This window comes from Sciurus carolinensis, chromosome 6 (assembly GCF_902686445.1).
Source record: "Sciurus carolinensis chromosome 6, mSciCar1.2, whole genome shotgun sequence".
NCBI classification, from domain to species: Eukaryota; Metazoa; Chordata; class Mammalia; order Rodentia; family Sciuridae; genus Sciurus; species Sciurus carolinensis.
The window spans coordinates 29,437,020-29,458,548 of NC_062218.1; the positions used below are offsets into that span (position 1 = coordinate 29,437,020).

The following is a 21,529-nucleotide window of genomic DNA, read 5'->3' on the forward strand; positions in this document are numbered from 1 at the left end:
ATTCTTCCCCTCCCTCCCCTCCCCTGTTGTGGGTTAGCACCTACATGTCATAGAGCCTTTAGTTTTTTGACTTTGGCTTATTTCACTTAGGGTGATAGTTACCAGTTCCATTCATTTACCTACAAATGCCATAATTTCGTTCTTCTTTATGGCTGAGTAATATTCCATTGTATATATATACCACAGTTTTTTTTTTTTAATCTATTCATCTGTTGAAGGACATCGAGGTTGGTTCCAAAGTTTAGCTATTGTTCATTGAGCTGCTATAGACATTGGTGTGGCTGTGTCACGCTAGTGCTGATTTTAAGTCCTTTGGATATAGACTGAAGAGTCTTATTGTAAAGGGTTGATATGCTTCGTAAATGAGTTTCTACTGTATTCTGTAGGGGAAAAGAGTACCACTGAGGAATTTTGCAGGACTGAGAAGACCTGTTTGGTGTCAAGATGATCACCAGTAGAGCAGCATGTTCACACTCACAGGAAACTGTGGTACTGGAAATCAGAAGGGGTCTGAAGGAAAACAGTCATGGGAGTGGGCAGAGGGGATAGACTCGGGCTGTTAACTGACAGCACTTTACTATTGAGGTGCATTTGTTTAATATATACTTAAATTTTCACCATGGGTATGGCCATTATTCTCAGAACTAGAGATTAAGGAATTAATCTAATGTCCAAAATCCCTTGTAAAGTTCCATTCCGCCGTGTGATGGCAGGGGGTAGAGCTGGCAGTAGTGATAAGCAGGGTGAAGAAAAATAAAACAGGGTGAAGGAATGAGCAACTTGTGATGAGGTGGCTGCATCATAGACGAGGGTTGGGACAGCACTCTCCTAGGGCTACCTTAGCACAGGGGCCTAAATAAAGTGTCCATCAATTCAAACTCAGAAACTGCAGAAGCAAAAGGGCTTTCACTTGGGGTCTGAGATTCCCAATTCAGGAATCCAGAGATCCAGACGGCTCCGACCGCTCCGAAGGTCAGACTGCCCGGGGTTTGTGAAGTGAAGGAGGAGGGGAGGAGAGATGGACTTCACACGCTCCGTGAAAAGAAAGACGGTACAGAGACGCCGTCCCAGCACTAAGCTGTCCCTCGCTAAGCTGGAGGACGATCTCAAGGCGTAAAGTGCTTTTGTCATTTGTGACGGGTGCAGCTGCAACCTCAGGCAGAAGACGCTAATGGCCTTGGAGGCCTCGGCCCAGTTCGTAGGTTGACATTCCTGTGTCGTTCACTCATGTCCAGTCCAAGAGGTCACTTTCCGGGCAGCAACCTGGTATGTGTGCACAGGCCCTGGTCAACCAGTGGCTTCCTGACTTTGAAATGCTCTTCAAAAGTTGTTTTTATCATGATTTTCTTCTAGATTTCATAGGCATAAACCAAGGGACTTCCAGGGCGGAGAGAGACATGATGGGAAAGAAAACAGGAGGCAGTGGGGGAGGAGGAAGAGGCTGGCAGACGTGAAGTGGATGACGGGGCTCAGGGTGGTGATGAGAGCAGCCAGCTCGAGAGCCCAGCGCGGCAGTCTGGAGGCGGGAGTTATCTGAAGGAAACTCCAAGAACATTCACTAACATCCCAATTTACAGAATCTGACTGCAGGTTGTCAGATGAAAAGGGTCAGAGTTTCCTAAGGACAGTCATTTTGGTAAAGATTTGTTACAGTTTGGATATGAGGGGTCCCCCAGAGCTCCCGTGCTAATGCAGAATGTTCAGAGGCGAAGTCGTTAGATTATGAGAGCTGTAACTAAGCGGTCCACTCACATTTGCAAGGACTGGCTGGGTAGTAACAGCTGGGGGCATGGCTGAAGGAGGGGGGCCCCTGGGGCGGCCTGGAAGGGCCCATCTTCCCTGGGATCCCCACTCCTTCCTCCTCTCTGCTTCCTGGCTGCATGAACAGAGCAGTGCGCCTCCATCAGGCTCTTCAGCTGGGACGTGCTGCCCAGAGCCACGGAGTTGGCGCATGTGGACCGAAACCGTGAGCCAAAATCAACTTTTCCTCCTCTAAGGTGTTCCTGTCACCTACTTTGGTCACAGCAATGCAGAGCTGGCCAGCACAACAGTAGAGTCAAAAGTATTCAATGTGTCAGAATGTTATTTCAATGGTATTGAAAGGGCTTTTGTTAAAGCTTTTGCAAACTAGAAAGCACAACCCTACTTTACAGAAAAAAGCTTTATTTAATAAAAATGTATTATATTAATTAATTTAAATACAGATATGTAAGCACTTTAATATCAACAAACACATTTAGTTAAGCAAATTGAAAGGCAGAAAAATTGTCACAAGTTAATATAAATACCCCCCAAAATTCCTAAATCGAATACTCCGATTTTAATTTTCAGACTGCATCCACTGTGTAATCAATCCTCTATATTTCTTGATTAGAATAGCTGGATCCCTGCATTACTGCTATTCCACATTCCCATGTATGCAATTCTATGTATTAGTCTCCATTGTAAATGCAACACTCAAATTCATTTGAATTGTGAATCTAGAAGTTAGAGATTAGCTTTTGGTTTTGGTTTATTACTCTCAATGATTCTATCCGAAAGCAGCTGGTCAATCTCTTCCTGGTTAAACCCAAATTCTTTAAGTATATCCTCAGTGTGTTCTCCTACGAAAGGATCTCTTTTGGCAGAAGGGGTGGCTGGGGTGATCGACAGCAGAGGTGCAGGTCGGGGACTCAAGTGCTGCTCCTCGTCAGTGATGAAGGAGCCCCGTTCTCTGTTATGCTCATGCTGGGCAACCTCTTCAAAGGTCAGCACCGGGGTCACGCACGCGTCGGTTCCATCAAAGACCTGGCACCACTCCGCCTTGGTCTTCTGTGCAAACACATCTGCAAATCTCTTCTTCATTTCCGGCCAATCAGTCACGCTCATCTGGTCGGGAAGTTCTTCCAACTTTAGTTCAAGTCCTGTGAGAAAAATATGATTTTTTTCTTAAATTATTATGCTTTGGGTAGAGAGATTATAATCAATGAAAATGAATTTTGAGCTCACCATACTATCCCAAATACGATGTTCTACAGAGTTTATCAAATGAATCAAGAGGAGAAATTCAAAGTCAGTGTGAAGTTGGAGCCAACAGCTGGAGAGGGTGTGGTAATGAGGGCGGGCAGGACTCAGACAGGCCTGTCACTGCCAAGGGTTGACCCACTGACATTTCATCAAAAGTAGTCTGTCTTTAATGATCTAGCTTTCAGAAATTGATTTCTTCTCTCCAAGAAGGTTTTCAAAAGGAAATTTCCTCAGGATGGTATTATCTGTCTTATTGAACTACAAATAATTCCATGTTTTATATAATGCACCTGAGCCCTATAAAAAATAAAATTGGGGCAATTTTACACATGATAATCATAGTTTTCAAGAAAGAATCCTAAAGATAAATGATTAAATTCAGGATTGCAATTTTTGAGTAATGATTATTTTATCTTTATATTGGTAAAATAAGAATCTGAAAGGGCTTTGTATGAAGAACACAGGACCAGAAGGGTAGCCAAAGACTAGACCAAGGTCTTTAGATTTTACAATGGTATGAAACATAACCAAACAACAATTCTATTGTTAGTTAAGTATTCAATAAATTACAGGAAATAGTCAACACTCTATTATAAAACTGGCTTTGAATTAGATGACTTTGTGCAACTATAAGCAAATATAATTTAAATTAGGCGAGGCTAATATATATTGTTTAGTAGATTAGGTGTATAAAATGCATTTTCAACTTACGATATTTTCAACTTAATAATGGGTTTATCCAGATGTAACTCCATCACAAGTTTGAGGGACATCTGTATAATCTAAGGGTCACCTTATTGGGGTTTGGAGTAAATTTCATTTTTTTCCTCTCACATAAGAGAGTTTTATAATGTCCAAGGTTAGGAGTAAAATGATAATGAAGGGTACTTTTGCTTGTACATTGTATTTTTGTGTAAGTTGAGTCAAGTTAATCAACAAGTTAATCTCACTTTACCAGCCTTCCCTTCCCTCCCATGTTGAAGATGGATGGCTAACTATAAGCTGCTGTGAAGATGTAAATATGCCTACAGCAGTAAGAAAAAGTAAAATAAAATAAAAAAGAAGACATAAAATCTGCAACCCCTTCCAGGGTCTTAAAGGGTACTAGGACATATGGAGAACGCATAGTTCTCAACTTTTATGAATAGCTACCTTTGGGTATGTAAGTAAAATTTTTCCTGTAGCCATGTGTCCTATTCAAATAGCAGGCAGACATGGAGCCATAGTTTCAGGCTATCACTATAATCTATGAAGAAATGCCTTGGAAGATGTCTTTCACTTTGCTTCCATTTCATGATCGCCCCAAACTCTGATTAAAAAGCAGAGAGAATGAGGAGTTAGTCAAAAGTAGCACATCACTGCTACTGATGGAAATTCTTTGTTTTTTATCAGATGTGATCAGAATTGTAACACTAAATAAAACTGGGACCAGGACATTCTCTAACTCACGCCATACTTGAGATACATGGGTCCTAATTTACACAAGAAAACACGAGAAGCTAAATGATGCCAGATTCTACTCTTAACTCGGACAACCCAGCTCTTCCATTTTCATCCTTTCTGGGCAATAATTTCCCATCTTGCCCATGACTCTGATCAAGGCTCCAGAATTAACCACCACTGGCCAGGGTGGGTTGAATGCTGTGCTCTTGACATTCCAAAATGGAGCTAGGGATCCAGTCCCCAAAGAAATACAGTTAGTTTGTTCTATTTTGTTTGCATTACTGGGGACTGAATCTGGGGCATCCCACATGCTAGGTAAGCACTCTACCTCTGAGCCTCATTCCCGGCCCCCACTAGTTTTTATAGTATAGACAGTATTATGTTTCTGGCATTTTAAGTCAAACAGACTTTCAGGGGTTGGTCTAGCTACTTAATCACAAAATTAAAACCTGGGAATGCTCTAATTTTCAAAAAACTACCTTATACAGACACAGAATCACGTAATACTATCTTAGGCACATAGCATAAACTTTATTGCTATATAACACTATTAAAGCAGTCAAAAATCCATGTTTTAAGTATGGAGCAATATATGGATAAAGATGGCCACTGTAAACATTATGTCATAATGGTCATAATGAGAAACCTGGAAAATGTAAATGAACATGAATAGAGAATTTTAATATAGGCAGGCCACAGAGAATGAAATGACTGCTTTTTATATAGCATGGTCTGCATGTATATGTATGTATGTGTGTGTGTATGTGTGTGTGTGTGTGTGTAATCTTTTATATTGACAGGAAAGAACATCTCTGCTATACTGTTGAATAAAAGGAGACAGTTGTAAGTTATAAATTTAGATACAATGATATATAACAATAATATAATTTGTACATAGCATTATAATTCATATTACATGCATTAATTGACATATTATAAATTAATGTGTAATCACATAAGAAAAACACAATTGTGTATTAATATTCATCCAGGAAAATCCCTGAAAGGTCACACTGCAAATTTTCCCAAAGTGGCAGAACAAGGGAGACGTTCCACTTCTTATTTTAAAATTCTGTATTACCTACATTTTTTTAAAAAAATTTTTAGTTGGAGACAGATACAATACCTTTATTTTATTTATTTATTTTTATGTGGTGCTGAGGATCAAGACCAGGGCCTTATGCATGCTAAGTGATCACTCTGCCACTGAGCCACAACCTCAGCCCATACCTACAATTTTTTTGTTGTTGTTGTTTGTTTTTCTGTGTGTGTGTGTGTGTGTGTGTGTGTGTGTGTGTGTTTTGTTTTTTGGTTTTTGGTTTTTTTTTTTTTTGGTGCTGGGGATTGAGCCCAGATTGAACCCAGGGCCCTGTGCTTGTGAGGCAAATACTCTACCAACTGAGCCATATCCCCAGCCCAATTTTTAAAATGAACATATTATTTTGAATTTTCATTCATTTTTTCAATTGTGGTAAAACACACAATAGCATGTAATTTACTATTTTTGTTACTTTTAAGCATATGGTTGAGTGTATCATATACAACCATCCATCTCCAGAGATTTTCATCTTCCCAATCAGAAAACTCTGTACCCATTAAATAGTAACTCTTCATTTTTCTCTCTCCCCAGTCCCTGGCTACCACCATTCTTTCTATCCATGTGAATTTGATAATTCTGGATTCCTCTTATAAGTGGAATCATGCAATATTCCTTTGGGAGAGATTTATTTCACTTAGGATAATGTCTTCAAGATTTATCCATGCTTCAGAATTTGCCAGAATCTCCTTCCTTCTGATGGTTGCATAATATTCCACCTTATGTATATACCACATTTTGTTTATCCATTCACCTATCAATGAACACTTGAATTGCTTCTACCTTTTGGCTATTGTTAAAAATGCTGCTGTGGACACAGGATTACAAATAGAGTCCCTGCTTTCCATTCTTTTGGGTGTATCCTTGGATCATCTGAATCCCACGGTTAGTGCTTTGAAGAACTGTTACACCATTTCCACAGGGGCTACATGCCCTTACATCCCACTAGTAATACAGAAGGGTTTGCATTTCTCAGTCCTCATCAACACTTCTTATTTTCTGGGCAATTTTTAAATAATATTTTGAAAATTTTTAATAAACCTTACACAATTCTCTATTGCTTATCTGATTTACTATAAGAGTCTTAATCTCAACGTGTCTCAAAATTCTTGGTGTTTGCATATTATTTAATTTTATTTATTATTCATTTAATTTTGCCCCAGAAAACAGCAGGGAAACAGAACAGTGAAGTTTACAAAAACTTGTATACTTATGTATAGGGACTGAAAAGCTTAATTAAGGTATGACCCCAAAGATCTCAAACATACAGGGAGATGAGACATGAAATTAGCACTACTTAAAAAAATCATTACAGATTTGGGGTTTGTCTAGTAGGGCCCGAGAGAGAAGTTCTTTGTATTTGACTAGTAAAAGGATCATTTTATAAGTAAATACTCTGAAAGAAAGAAGATGTTGAGACATTCTGTCATGGGCTCTGTCGACTATGTGACGTGCCTCCTGCCTTCAAGCATAAGCCTCCTGTCAACTAAGTATCCTCAGGAACTCGGAAGGAACAGAGGTCAAAGACACTACAAATGGTTGTGGATGCAAAGAAAGGGGACTAAAATAATCAGGGAGGTTACAGAGTTTAGACTCGGAGGAGCAAACCCACCAGAAGGTGGTCAAGAGTGGAGGGCTGAAGCAATGAAGCTATGAGAAAGAATCAACAGCCCTCAAGAGGACTGAATCCAGAGTATCTTGTCAGAGGAACAGAAAGAAGCAAGCATAAACAGAAATGAGCAGAGCCTGGCAGACCTGTGGGACACTAATGACTGTGCCAATCAAGGGAGTCTCAACAGGTGAAGACAGGAAGTACAAGGAGAAACATGGAAAAATTTCCAAATTTGATGAAAGATCTTAAATCTGCATATTTCAGAAGCTACTCATCCAAGATGGAATTCAGAAAAGATAAAAAGATTCAAGATCCACACCTAGAACCAATTAAGGAACTCAGTAAGGCTGAAGAATAGAAGATCAATATATACAACCAACTACATTTCTATATACCTGCAATGACCAGTCTGAAAATGTTTCTATCAACAATAATTTCAGAAAGAATAATCTTCAATAAATTTAACCAAGGAAGTGCCACATTTATACAATGAAAACTACAAAGCTTTGCTGAAAGAAAGAAAAGCAGATTTTAATAAATGGAAAGCAAGCAGCCCGTGTTCCTAGAGTCAAAAGCTTAATAATATCAAGATGGCAATGTTCCCTAGTTTGATGCACAGAACCAACAAAACCCCTGCAAAAATCCCACGTATCACTCCTGCAGAAATTTACAAGCTGCTCTTAAAATTCACACAGAAGTCCAAGGAAATCCAAAAGGCCAAAACAACACTGGAAAAGGACAAAGTTAGGGAGCTTACACTGCTCAGTTTCAAACTTCCTACAAAGGTAAATAAACTATAAGCATAAAGACAGACAGAGATCAATGGCAAAGAACTGAAAGACAAAGCCACCCTTTCATTTTCGGTCATCTGATGTTCAAAAGGATGCCAAGCTCATTCAATGAGGAAAGAAACATCTGTTCATAAGTGGCGCTAGGAAAGCTGGAGCAGCTATACAAAAGAAAGAAGCTGAACTCTTAATTCGCCCTGTCCTCAGAAATTAATTCAAAAATTGATCTAAGGTCTAAATGTGATAGAGGGAACTATTAAAACTTTCAGAAAAAGTTACTGGGATGACACTTTATAACTGCAAGTCCTTTGAATTAACTTCTATGCAATGCTTACTAAAGGATAAGTAATAAAAATGTGCTAATAAAGCTCACATTCATGTTATCAGAACATGAGTGGTTATAGAAATAGTTTAGAGCTCAGGCCACAAAATGTTGTTAGAGAGAAATAAATAAATAAATATATATATAATTTTAGCCACAACCCCAGTCCCTAGAGGGATAAATTTTATCACTGTTGCTTAGAAGTGCCAGTGAATGGTGAAAAGTTGATGGAAATTTTGTTAACCTACATGATTACATTTGTATTTTCTATAGACAATACATATATAAACAAGGTTGTTGTACTCAGCAAACCTACTGTGCTGTATCCTGGCTGTTTTCCCAGGTTCTGCACTACACCCAAGGTGTGTTGCTCCAACTACTTGGTCCTCCACATAGCACTGTTCAGTTCAGATTTTGAATAAATTCTGTACTTTAGTTTCAATTCTTGGACAGAAAGGTACTGTATATGACCTAGGCAAATTACTTTTTTCTCCTATAGCTTTTCCAACTATATTTAAGTTAGTGGAGTTATAGCATTTGATCATAAAATGCTTTTCAATGTTTACAAATATAATCATTACAGCTACACGCAAATAACTTTGAAAAGCCATCAACAATGATACTTTGAACTTCAAGTAGAAAGATCAATGCACTGTAATCAGCTTTTCACATCACTTCAGAGTATATTCTCAAACTTCTTAGATACTAAATTATTTTCAGAGTCAATTTTAAATTCAAACATTTCACCGGAATAAAATAACTCCAGTCCAATTTCTCTAAAGGTTAGAAGAGATCCCAGATTTTCTTGCCAACTTTTGGCATTCTGTGACAGTAACACCAGCCACAGTCTCTGTGCTCAGGTGACACCTGACACTTAAAAAGGTGTCCATTAAAGAACAAGAGCTGACAGCGCCAGGAGACCCTTTCCAGGGAAGAATAAAAAAAGTCTGGGCACACAGAGGCAAGATAAACTTCCGCCACTACTGGTGTGATGCATAAGAAAGCACTGGACATCCCACAAAAGGACCGTTATATTTTAAGACCCTGAGTTATTGCGTACACCAGTAAAATTACCTGTCAATCTAGAAGATAGGGAAAATTCCCCATTGATGACTAGAGTTAATTAGAAAGTTGGATAGATAATAAAACATTCTGAGAGTCAAAAGGCCCCAGAATAGAGAATAATGAGTACTCATGCAAAAGGAAAGTGAGAGGGACAGGTCAGTTCCTACCTTTGATGAGCAGCTTGTAGAACTGGGGCTCGATGGCTCCCACAGCCATGAACTGCCCGTCTGCTGTCCTATACGTTGTGTAGAAAGGCGCTCCACCATCTAACAGGTTCTGTCCTCGAGGCTGTTCCCACAGTCCCACTTTCTGAGTTTTCCACAGAAAAGAACTTAGATATGCTGCTCCTTCCACCTTTGAAGAAGCGGAACACAATATGAATCCACAATTCCATGTAAAAGCAGGAGTAATGTCAATTCGGCTTCCAAAAATATGTGTGTAACATATTTATCTGATATTTCTGATTATCTTCAGAATATATGAATCTTAGACCGAGTTATACAACTTCTTAGGTATTTCTGCAAACTTGAGTTAGAGAGGGTGTATGGTAGAAGGACAACCAGCTGTGCTACGCAGCCCAGAAAACACCGCAAGGAAACACATTCTAAGAAATGCATGGCTACGGGGTTTCATCACAGTGAGAGCGTCATGGGGTGTACTACACATGCTCAGGTGGCTGTGTCACCACTGTCACAGCTGCAGTCCATGAGTGCCTGAAACACCATCATGCAGAGTATGACTTCAGCTGCACTCATATAAGTGGCCTATATGGGTGACACTTTTACTTTTTGAGACTGAGTTACACAAATCTTAGCAATCACATATTTACACACACGAATATATGCACCATTTTAAATCTATTTTATGTTCATGTTTCATGTGAAGTACATATTTAGATGTGTCCTACACCAAATTCAGACATGTCAGAGACTCAATTCACTCACATTCATGACTAAACCTTTAAAGAAATCTTCTCCCTCCGATTTGGCATGAATTTGACCTTGCAATTCAAATACTGCTGTTCTGCACGAGTCTTACTTCCAGCTTTTTCATACAAAACCCAGCAAGTTAGAATCTGCTATAAACAAGTACCTGCTTTCTGCTGAGGCCTTGCCCCTGCCAGAGCCAATGGGGCGACAAGTGAACTCAACGCAAGTCAGGCCATCACTCAGCACTGTAGATAGTTTTGACTGAGTTTTGAATACTGATTACCTGACTTCAATATTCAGGCTAAAAAAAATGTGAAAACTTTTAAGATTCTGTATTGAGTCAGCCTTGATAAAGAGTGTTTCTGCTCTGCTTCATCATAAATGAAAGGTACTGAGCATCAGAGGAGCCACAGGACAAGAGTTAGGGTGCTGACTCTATTGGTCCGATCCCAAGGCCTATTGGTGGTTATCCCAGCAAGTGGCTTTTCCTGCCCCTCACCCTCAGCCACGCAGACTGCCCAGATGAGGTCCCGTGACACAGGGAAAGTGCAGCTTCATCTTCCCACCAACCTTTACACCACCCTCATCATGTCAACTAACGTGCATGCAACTCACAGGGTTGGGCATGCAACTCGCAGTGCTAGGGTCAGAGTGTTCCCAAGAGTTGGGGAACAGAGCCAAGAGCACCCCACATTCCAGTCATTTTAACTCTACAGACCCCAGGCAACAGAACTATAATGAGTCCGACCCCAAATCATTCCGGGTGAGCATGAGCCAAGGATTCTGCAGCTGAAATACTGAAAGCTACTGGCCTACAAGAAAAAGGCATTGCCTCTCCATAATCAGCTTCTACAACTACTTGTGCCAAAGGCTGCCGGCGGTTGAGTGATGAATATGATTTACTGACCCTTCTGGCCTTTAGTAATTAGCCAACACTCACAATCCCCCTGTGAGCAGGAACCCTGAGGGTTTACGCTTTCTAAAATGCTAAAACCTACTACCTTCTAATTATTAAGCAATTCTGATTAAATAAAGGCAGTAATCACATTATTTGACTATAAATAATCAAACCATATATTTAGTAAATTAGCCAACTATTACTAGATAAGTATTTAGCCTTAAATTATCCTTAAAACTCCCAAAGCCCCATGGTTATTTCTTTTTTTTTTATTTTTTATATTTATTTATTTTTTTAATTGTATACAAATGGGATACATGTTGTTTCTCTATTTGTACATAGAGTCAAGGCATACCATTTGTGTAATCATACGTTTACATAGGGCAATGATGTTTATTTTTTTCCCTTCCCCCCCACCCCTCCCACCCCTCTTTTCCCTCTATACAGTCCTTCTTTCCTTCATTCTTACCGCTCTCCTTATCCCTGACCCTAAACCTAACCCTAAACCTAATGCTAACCCCTCCCACCCCCCATTATATGTCCTCATCCGCTTATCAGCGAGATCATTCGTCCTTTAGTTTTTTGAGATTGGCTTATCTCACTTAGCATGATATTCTCCAATTTTGTCCATTTGCCTACAAATGCCATAATTTCATCATTCTTCATTGCGGAGTAATATTCCATTGTATAAATATGCCACAGTTTCTTTATCCATTCATCAACTGAAGGACATCTAGGTTGGTTCCACAATCTGGCTATGGTGAATTGAGCAGCAATGAACATTGATGTGGCTGTATCTCTGTAGTATGCTGATTTTAAGTCCTTTGGGTATAGGCCAAGGAGTGGGATAGCTGGGTCAAATGGTGTTTCCATTCCAAGCTTTCTGAGGAATCTCCACACTGCTTTCCAGAGTGGCCGCACTAATTTGCAACCCCACCAGCAATGTATGAGTGTTCCTTTTTCACCACATCCTCGCCAACACCTATTGTTGCTTGTATTCTTGATAATCGCCATTCTAATTGGGGTGAGATGAAATCTTAGGGTAGTTTTGATTTGCATTTCCCTTATTACTAGGGATGTTGAACATTTCTTCATATATCTGTTGATTACTTGTATTTCTAACTGGTTCCTTTTGCAACCCAAGGCCTCTGCCCACAGGGGGCAGCAGAGGGAAGCAATTGAAAGCTGGAGCTTTAACCTCTGGAGCCTTAAAGTTTTCAACACCAAATGAGAGTGAGCCAATTCCCCTCAGGAGTTTCAGGGCTCGAGGAGGGGGGCCCACGTCAGCCCTGGCCTGCCCCTGGCGGGGTGAGTGCAGTTGGAGGTGAAGTGTGGTTACTGCAGCTGTACTACACCTGGGCCAGCAGCTGGAAACAAGATAAACCCCACACCACTCCTTCTAAAATACATTTCAGAGAAGGACACATAGGCCACTGTGAGCTGTGCCCCACGGCAGTCACAAGAAAGAATACAGGACAGGGCTGGGTGTGGTTCTGAGGAGCTGAGGCAGTTCCAGCCCGGGATGCACTTTGCAAAGTTGCCAGTGATCCAAACTAATTTACGCTACTCAGTCTTTAAAACTTAGAGGTGTCCACTGGTGTCGACCCTCTGACCACTACCCTTCTCTAGGCAGCTTCTCCTGTCTTGGTTTCCATGGCAACACTCCCTTCTGTTCTCGACTTCACCCTTTCAGCCCCTATTTTTCTTATTCTGCCCACTCACTCATTATGTGCTAGGTGACCTTTCTCACCTGGCTCCCAGATTATTCCCAAATGACTCTGAAATGTTTCCAATTCCTAACCTCAAGTATTCAAACTAGTATTTAAGTATTAGAGGTACTTCATAAAGGAAATGACCAAAACTGTACTTCTTTTCTTTTAGAAAGAAAGAGTCTCAATAACAGAGTATCTGCTCTGTGCTGGGCATTATTCATACCTGAACAATGGATGAATTCACATAATTCTCTAATAATGCTTCGAAGTAAATATATTATCATCTCCATAGAAAAAAGGAAACTGAGGACAGAGAGGTGAAGTAACCCTCCCAAGGCCACAGAGCCCTGAAACCTTGGGAAGATGTCTATGCTTCATAACAATATTCAGTCATCCCCCTTTCTATAGTTTCACGTCCCAACATTTCGGTTACTGGCTGTCAGGTTCAGTCTTAAAATATTAACTAGAAATTTCTAGAAACAAATCATTCATCAGTTTTAAACAACTTTTATTAGTATGTATTATTATAATTGTTCTATTTATTATTATTGTTGTTAATCACCTATTGTGTCTAATTTATGAATTATCTTTATCACCAGTATACATATGTATGGATGTGTTATAGGAAAAATGTACAGTATGTATTGAGGTTTGATATTATCAGCTGTTTCAGACACTCACTGGGGGTCTTGGGACATATCCTCTGCAGATAAAGGACAACTGTGTTCCCAATGAAGTTGTTGTTTTGTCAATTAGAAGGAATCACGCAGAGAAAGTGCCCAGCAGAGCATGAGGCAGGTGTCGAATGTTTGACAATGCACAAACAGAAGCATTATGATATTGGAGTCTCTCCTGCCAAATGCAGCAGGAAAGTCTAGACAGGAAGGCCCATTTTACTGTGGCATCCATGAGTATCTGTTCTACCCTACCAATGAAGGCTTCCTGAAATCAGTTCTGAATGAGGATTGCTTAAAAGATTTTTTTTTTTTTTTTCAGTACCAGGGACTGAATCCAGGGGTGCTTAACCACTAAACCACATCCTCAGCCCTTTTTATTTTTTTATTTTTGAGACAGGGTCTTCCTGAGTTGCTTAGGGCCTTGCTGCTTTGAACTCACAATCCCCTTGCTTCGGCCTCCTGAGTCACTGGGATTTTAGGCATGCATGACTGTACCAGCTTGAAAGATATTTTTTAAGTCACAAAAAATAACTTGGGAAAACTGTTGAAACACAACACAGGTTCAGGTGAGTCACAAACAGTTTAGAGAAGTGACTTTGAAAGATGACTAAATTATGACATTCTGACATGTATGGAGGCTGTGTGGCTATTTTAAAGAAAAGGATATTCTTGCTGACCTGGACTCAAACATTAAGCCTCATTTATCTCTTGTTCAGAAAAAGATTTGAGGCAGCCATACAGCACACACAGAAGCAAGTGGCAGGCCTATCATCCCCGGCCCAGAGAATACTTACCATGTTTGCATCAATAACCTGACCTTTGCCAGAGCGTGTGCGTTCAAAGAGAGCCATCAGAATGCCCACTGTGCACATGAGGCCACCACCACCAAAATCAGCCAGGAGATTCAGTGGAGCATATGGATTCTCACCACTTCTGCCAATTTTTGACAGAACACCTACACCATTAAAATGGTATACATTTTAAAATACATTTAAAATTTTAAAAATGAACTTCTTAGACCTGAGTGAAAACTTTTCCAACCTATACAATCTACATATAAACAAGCTTTGGCCCAAGACAGGCTGTTTGTTGATTTTTTTCCTAAAACTTTCTCCCAACTGACATTTTCAAAATTTGTTTTTACTCACTGGATTTTGGGAAAAAAACAAAACAATGATTATTATCAATTCATGTTGTCAATTAAAAGCAATAGAATGCACTTTCATTCTAACCACAAAGAAATGCAAGAAAATAATTGTGTAAAAGAAAAGGGATTCAATTTTAAACAGGTGTGAACGGCCAATTTTATAAATACATTTTCCCTGGACTTATATGTATTCACAGAAAATCTGAGAGTTCCCTTAGTCAACAACACATAGTTCTTAGAAATCTAAAATTAGGCTAGAAATAGAGTGACATTAGGACCTGGAAACCATGGATTTTCCTAACATTCACTAAAGTCTGAAACCAGGAATCAGGTGATGATTCCCAATGAAGGACCATCAGAGTCCGACCATTTCAGTGTTTTCAATGTGTAGGCGACCATCACTAGTAATGCCAGGTCTCTTACTACTAGAGGCCTGAGAACTGACTTCACTAATGTAGTAAATAAACGTTACTAGTGAGAATATGTTCTTCAAATGTGTTAAGATGGGGAGGAGCTTCAGAATTATTGTTCTCAGAATTCAAATTAATCTACTTTAAACAACCGTGCTCTCCTTATTGATTCTGATAAGCATTTAAATCTTCACCTTTAAAAATTCTTGTTAACTATGTAACTGCAGATCTTGATTGGGAATAAATTTAAAGTGTAAACAAAAATTATTTTTTATATACCTGACAAAGCCAAATAGTTGATGTCATGGCCAGCTCTCCTGGAGAATGGTCCTGACTGGCCAAATCCACTTAGCCTAGCATAGATGAGCTTTGGATTCTCCTGCAGCAGAATCTCTGGCCCAAGCTGGAGTTTCTCCATGACACCTTAGGAGAAAAGTAACAACCAAAAACATTTTTTTAAACAGAGATGAATTGAGGAATGGAATCATTCCTTTCCTGAGGCAAACAAAAAACTACACTCTTGCAAACAAACTAGTAAAATTTGTTGTGGATTTTGTGAAAGGTGTCAGAATCAAAATGGAGTCACTTTTTTCAGTCCTAACCAAAAGTAAGTAAAGCTTGGAGTTATGAAGGAAGGGATTCCATGCATATGTGCCTGACAACAAGAACTATTCACAGATGATTCTATCAGAACCACAACCTGGCACAAAGACCACCAGAAAATTACACAAATAAAAACTTCCATGAGAATATCTGCTCAACTGTCTGTTTACTCTCAGACTACCACCACCCTGCTATTAATCCTGGTAGCCAAGGATTAGTTTCAAAATATTTTATGTAATCCCCTTTCACCTTTAAAAACTTTCTCCTGCCTCAAACTCTTAGAATATGCTCAGAGTTTACTGCAGCACATCTGCTCTCATTATAAAGATCTGCTATTCCCAAATATCATCATCTGGAGAATATCTCTTCAATTGTTATTTAGGTTGACGGCTTACAGCAAGTTTCCAGTAGAAAAGGACCTGAATGTGTAGATTCTGTCCCAGGATGTTATTTCTTCCAACACTTTCATATTTCACTGGAGGTATATCCAAGCCTCCTCAATTCCCAAAGCAGGATTCCTTTTATTTTTCTTTCTCTCTCTCTCTGCTGTCCTTGTACCCTTCTGCCCTATCAGTTCAGGAGCTCCTCGTGCAGGATTCACAGCATGCTGTTTCCACAGGCTCCTACAACACCTTCACAAATAAAGCTCATAAATATCCATAATAGCAAAGAGTAGCTAGCTACAATAGCACTTGAGAGCTCTTAAACTATCAAGTATGATATTTACTGCACAAAACCCAGGTAAACTGACAACCTTAAAACTCCTGGAATTAAATCATCAAGATTGTGTAATAAACTTACTGTTTAGGACTCATTTCCTCAAACTGTGATGAAAAACAAGTCTAGTCATCCACCTACATAAACACTAGCTGCAACCCCTCACCTGGAGGCTACATGTGAATCCATAGCTCTACTTTCTCAAGACCTGGGACAAATCAATTAACCATGTTGATTCACACTCATCTTCAAACGGGGAATTATTAAATCATGATTTAATTCTAAATATTGCTGTTAAAATCTTCAAATATAGCTGTGAGGGCTAATGAGCCTGATGCCCTGTAGACTTTCAATTCATTTGCTAAACACTTACTGACTTCCTACCAAGAAATGTTTTGGACTTGCACTTGGGCAGGGTTACTCTGGCACACCAACTCAGTTTTTAAAAGACAATCTGTCACACCAACACCAAGGAGGTTGGAACAGGTATGGAGAGTAAGAATCCAGGTCCTGGTAAGGAGGGAAAATAACTAAATTAATGATCAGCGAAAGCAGTCGTGATGAAAGGAAGACTGGATTCAAGGATGAAATACGGGTTTCTGATTCGGGAAACTGGGTGGATACTGGTTCCATTCACTCAGATGAATTATACATAAGGAGGAGATGACATTTTGAAAGAAAAGGAGAAAGGCTTGGTTTGGGTTTTGCGGCAGTTGCAGTGCAACTGGATCAGTCATAGAGAGATGTATACATCCAGGTATGCTAACAGTCTGCAACTCCAAGAGTGTGGTACAGATGCAGATCTGGGCATCACCTGCCTATAAAGGAGAAAGCAATGCGAATGGATGTATTAGTTCCAGGGTGCGGAGCACAAGGCAAAGGAATGAGCAGAAGCTGGAACTTGGTCTCCTTCGTTCGTGGATGGCTTTGAAGGGTACGCCTCCCCCAAAACAGCAACTAAATGCCATGCACCTCTAAGTACTTTTCTGGGAACAGAATGTATGGCTTTCATTAGATTCTCATAGAATCTAATATCCTCAAATAATTAAGATAGGCAGATACAAAAGGGCAATGGGTAGGGTAGGTGGAGAAACCAGGAAGAGGTCAGAAACAATAGGAGAAATAGGGCATTAGCGGTATCTCAGAAACCAAGTTTTGGAAGATCATCTCAAGAGAATTATCAACAAGACCAAATACGACTGAAGGTCGTAGTAAGGTTGAGACGCACGAGGTTTCATGAGTCAAAAAGACAAAGGCGCAGCGGGGGCAGCCTCAGTCCCAGTGCAGACGGGCTCTGGGTGCAGGAACCTCGCGCGCCCGCTCCCGGACAGCTAGCATGGGCCGGAGCTCACCGCGGCGGAAAGGCTCCAGCAGCACGTCCGCACGCGCGCACAGGCGCCGCAGCACGGCCGCTCCGTGCGCCCGCTTCAGGTCCAGCGCCAGCGAGCGCTTGCCCCGGGCCAACCGGCTCAAATCGCCGGGGGAGCCGACCCGATCCACGCGCAGCACCTGCGCTCCGAAGTCCGCCAGGACCATACCGCAGAACGGGCCCGGGGCTAGGCCGGCCAGCTCCACGACCCTGACGCCCTGCAGAGCCATAGTGCCTCACTGCTCTTCCAGAAGGGGAAGACTGAGCGACCCCGGCCTGGCCCGGGGATGGGTCCAGACCGCCTAGAACACTACAGCCCCGCGGCCCCGCCCGCCCCTCCCTGCGCGCGTGCGCGCGGCCGCGGAGTCTGCGCAGTGGCGCACTTCCCGCCAGGCCTCTGGGTCGCTGGTGTAAAGTTGCTTGTGATCTTTTTCCTCCAGCCTTGGCGTCTTGGATGGCAGAGAACTCAAAATTGCCACGAATATTCTCTCAATATTCTTTTATTCTCCCGGTGGCGATCCCTGGCCGTTGTACTATTTGAGTCCCTACCCTTGCCTGGTCCTAGAGAAATAAAAATGAAATGAAGGTTGTCTCCTTCATCACCCTTGACTTTCATCTGGAATCGGTCCAAGATACTTCCTAGATGCACTAGGGAAACTAGTTTAATATCAGGAGAACATTGGAGGGGTGCTGCTTACCCAGAGCTAAATGAGAGAGCTTTAAAAATCTTTAGCCTTTGTCACCTGCCCTTTCTGTGGATAATTACTGTTTTGAATTTTCAAATTAATGCCCATCTTTTTAAAAAGCACAATAAAATAACCACATGTAGCCCCATTACATTTACAATTTTCTCTCTACTCCGTATAACCTGTGTGTAGGTAGTCTGACCAAAAGTTTAACGGCTCCAAGACATTGAACAGAGCCAGAAGTGAGTGCCAGAACAATTTCAGCACTAATATTTTGTAAGTGTAGGTTCATGATTTTTGAGACAGGTGATAAGTGAAGGCAAAACTTGGCACAGATGTAGCCAAAACTTTTAGGCAAGCTTGAGCTACTCGCAGGTAAGTTTTATGATTATTTCAGGGCTCTGAGACTCTCCCTATGAGGAGTTGTCTCCCACTAGAGGCAGGCATCATCTCTGCCTACATCTTTGAATGTCTTCTTGGCTGATCTGTAGTTCATGTTCCTACCTTCGGTCAAGTGTAAAGTTCCTTATCCCCTACTTTCTCATTTGTATTTTGAGAAACAGAAAGAAAGAAAATTGTGGATATAGCAGACATCCAGAGTGAGACATTAATAATTTGTATTTGCTTCCAGTCTATTTTTCTAAAAACTAATAGTAACAGATACAGCCCTAGCAGTATCTAGAATCAGATTCACATGAATCAGAGATTTGAAACAGGATCATGCTTTAGTAACTAACTTCCAATAACTCAAAATGTGACTATTCTTGAAACTAAGGCATTTAAAGAAGTGACTAAGGTAGAATGAGTTACATTGGGTGAACCCAAATATCCCTGGTATCCCTATAAAAAGAGGAGAGTTTAAACAGAAAACACAAATCGAGAGGTGACCATGTGAGTGAACAGAGAAGGTGACTATAAGCCAAGGAGAGAGGCTTCAGAGGAAACCAAGCCCACCAACATCTTGACTTAGAACTTTCAGCCTCTATACACTCATACATTGCTGGTGGGGCTGCAAATTAGTGCAACCACTCTGGAAAGCAGTGTGGAGACTCCTTAGAAAACTTGGAATGGAACCACCATTTGACCCAGCTATCCCACTCCTTGGCCTATACCCAAAGGACTTAAAATCAGCATATTACAGAGATACAGCCACATCAATGTTCATAGCTGCTCAGTTCACAATAGCCAGATTGTGGAACCAACCTAGATGTCCTTCAATTGATGAATGGATAAAGAAAATGTGGTATATATATATACAATGGAATATTACTCAGCCATAAAGAATGATAAAATTATGGCATTTGCAGGCAAATGGATGAAACTGGAGAATATCATGCTAAGTGAGATAAGCCAATCTCAAAAAACCAAAGGAAGAATGATATCGCTAATAAGTGGATGATGACACATAATGGGGGGTGGGAGGGGTTAGTGTTGGGGTTGGAGTTGGGTTTAGGGAGGGGGGCAGGAATGGAGGAAGGAAGGACTGTATAGAGGGAGGGGAGGGGTGGGAGGGGTGGGGGAGAAGGGAAAAAAATGGCAGAATGAATCAAACAACATTACCCTATGTAAATTTATGATTACACAAATGGTACGCCTTTACGCCATGTACAAACAGAGAAACACCATGTATCCCATTTGTTTACAATAAAAAAAAAAGAACTTTCAGCCTCTAGAACTGTTAGAAAATAAATTTGTGTTATTTAAGACATCCAGTCTGTGCTGTTTACTATGGCAGCCCTAGCAAACTAATATATCTTCTGACTCACAATTGTAGTTGAAATATCTAATAAGGGTCTCAGATCACCTGATAGACTTTATTTTATATCTTAGAGATTTCTTAGCTATGCAACTATGCTGCCTGGATTTATTTATCAATTCTTTGACCAAGTATATCCTGTTAAGTGCATTTGATAGATAAATCCTCTTCCTCTTACCTAAAATTCATCTATTATCCAACCGGCCATGATAAGGAGATTTATCTAATATTATCTTTCTCCTCCAGAGGCATTCCTGTACAAAAAGGAGTAAATGGATCCTGCCTGAGGTACTTTTATCTCTTCCACAGCTAAAGTCTCCTTTAACTTTTACCTGTAGCTAGATTCTGTGCTCCCCTCATCCCACTATTCAAGAGACAAACATTCCCATGATTTTGATGTGTGCCCTCAGTCCATTATATCTATAGTCATAGCTGTATTCTTTACATATTATATCATAGCAAACAAAATATGGTATTATTTTGTGTTTTTATTTATGTAAAAGGTATAATATTGCACTCATTTTTCTGAACTACCCTTTTTACTCTGTCTTAATTAACTGGTCTTCCCATTTTTATTTCCTCTTAGATCAGTCAGGAGCAAATGCAAAATGAGTTCATCGGAAATATACCAGGTAGCTCATGTAATTGCTGAGAAAGCTGGAATTCAGGCATTTGGCACAGAATAGTCTGGGGTACTGGAGTCATATTCAGAGTCACAGCATGATAGTCTGGCTAGAATAGTGAGTCTGAATAGAATGGATGTCTCCCCTCACCTGTGCCCTGCTGGACTCCTGTCCTGCAGTGAGGGATTGGTACCAGTCTAAATCTCAGTCAGAAGAGCAGAGGGACTAACTTGAAGGGACTATTGCTGACAATTAAGATTCTAATCATAAAATTAGAATAATGATGGTAGTGGATTGAGCTTCATGGATAAACATTTAAAATAGTGTTTTTTCAATAACTTCATTAAGTTCTAGAGGTCAGGCTAGGACTTCAGTTTGTTATTCTAAAAATCAAGCACATATCTTACCTTCCATTTAAACTGTGTCTCTGGATAACTGTATAGCAAATGAAAAAATGTCTATCTCAGTCATCTTTCTGTTGCTCTAACAGAATACCTGAAATGGAGTAATTTCTAAAGGAAAGAGATTGATTTTGGTTTAGGATTTTGGAGGCTGGGAAGTCCAAGATCAGGTGGTATATCTGACAAAGGTATCGTCCTGCTTGCTACTCATTATGGAAAGCAGAAAGAAGTGCACACACTGGAGAGAGGGAGAAACGTGAGGGCAGCCT

General features: G+C 40.5%; 1 protein-coding gene across 2 annotated transcripts; it reads right to left on the minus strand.

Moving 5' to 3' along the window:
* Positions 1-207: 207 nt before the first annotated feature.
* Positions 208-18,111, minus strand: Amacr (alpha-methylacyl-CoA racemase). Of its 2 annotated transcripts, XM_047556752.1 has the most exons (5): positions 17,778-18,111; positions 15,385-15,528; positions 14,343-14,503; positions 9,500-9,686; positions 208-2,903 (listed from the first exon to the last, which is right to left on the minus strand). In XM_047556752.1, the coding sequence occupies exons 1-5, from the start codon at positions 18,022-18,024 to the stop codon at positions 2,488-2,490; spliced, it is 1,155 nt and encodes a 384-aa protein (XP_047412708.1). In that variant the 5' UTR covers positions 18,025-18,111; the 3' UTR covers positions 208-2,487. The 2 variants fall into 2 exon arrangements, 1 of the variants encoding a protein (XP_047412708.1); XR_007109193.1 differs by lacking the exon at positions 14,343-14,503 and having other exon boundaries at positions 2,769-2,903.
* Between the last annotated feature and the right edge of the window lie 3,418 nt (positions 18,112-21,529).

Excerpts from the sequence above, each read along its gene's own strand:
- Amacr (XM_047556752.1), bottom strand. The coding sequence starts at position 18,024 with ATGGCTCTGCAGGGCGTCAGGGTCGTGGAGCTGGCCGGCCTAGCCCCG. Across the intron at positions 15,529-17,777 it reads GCTGGAGCCTTTCCGCCGCG|GTGTCATGGAGAAACTCCAG; the intron begins GTGAGCTCCGGC and ends TTTTCTCCTAAG. Across the intron at positions 9,687-14,342 it reads AGGTTATTGATGCAAACATG|GTGGAAGGAGCAGCATATCT; the intron begins GTAAGTATTCTC and ends GCTTCTTCAAAG.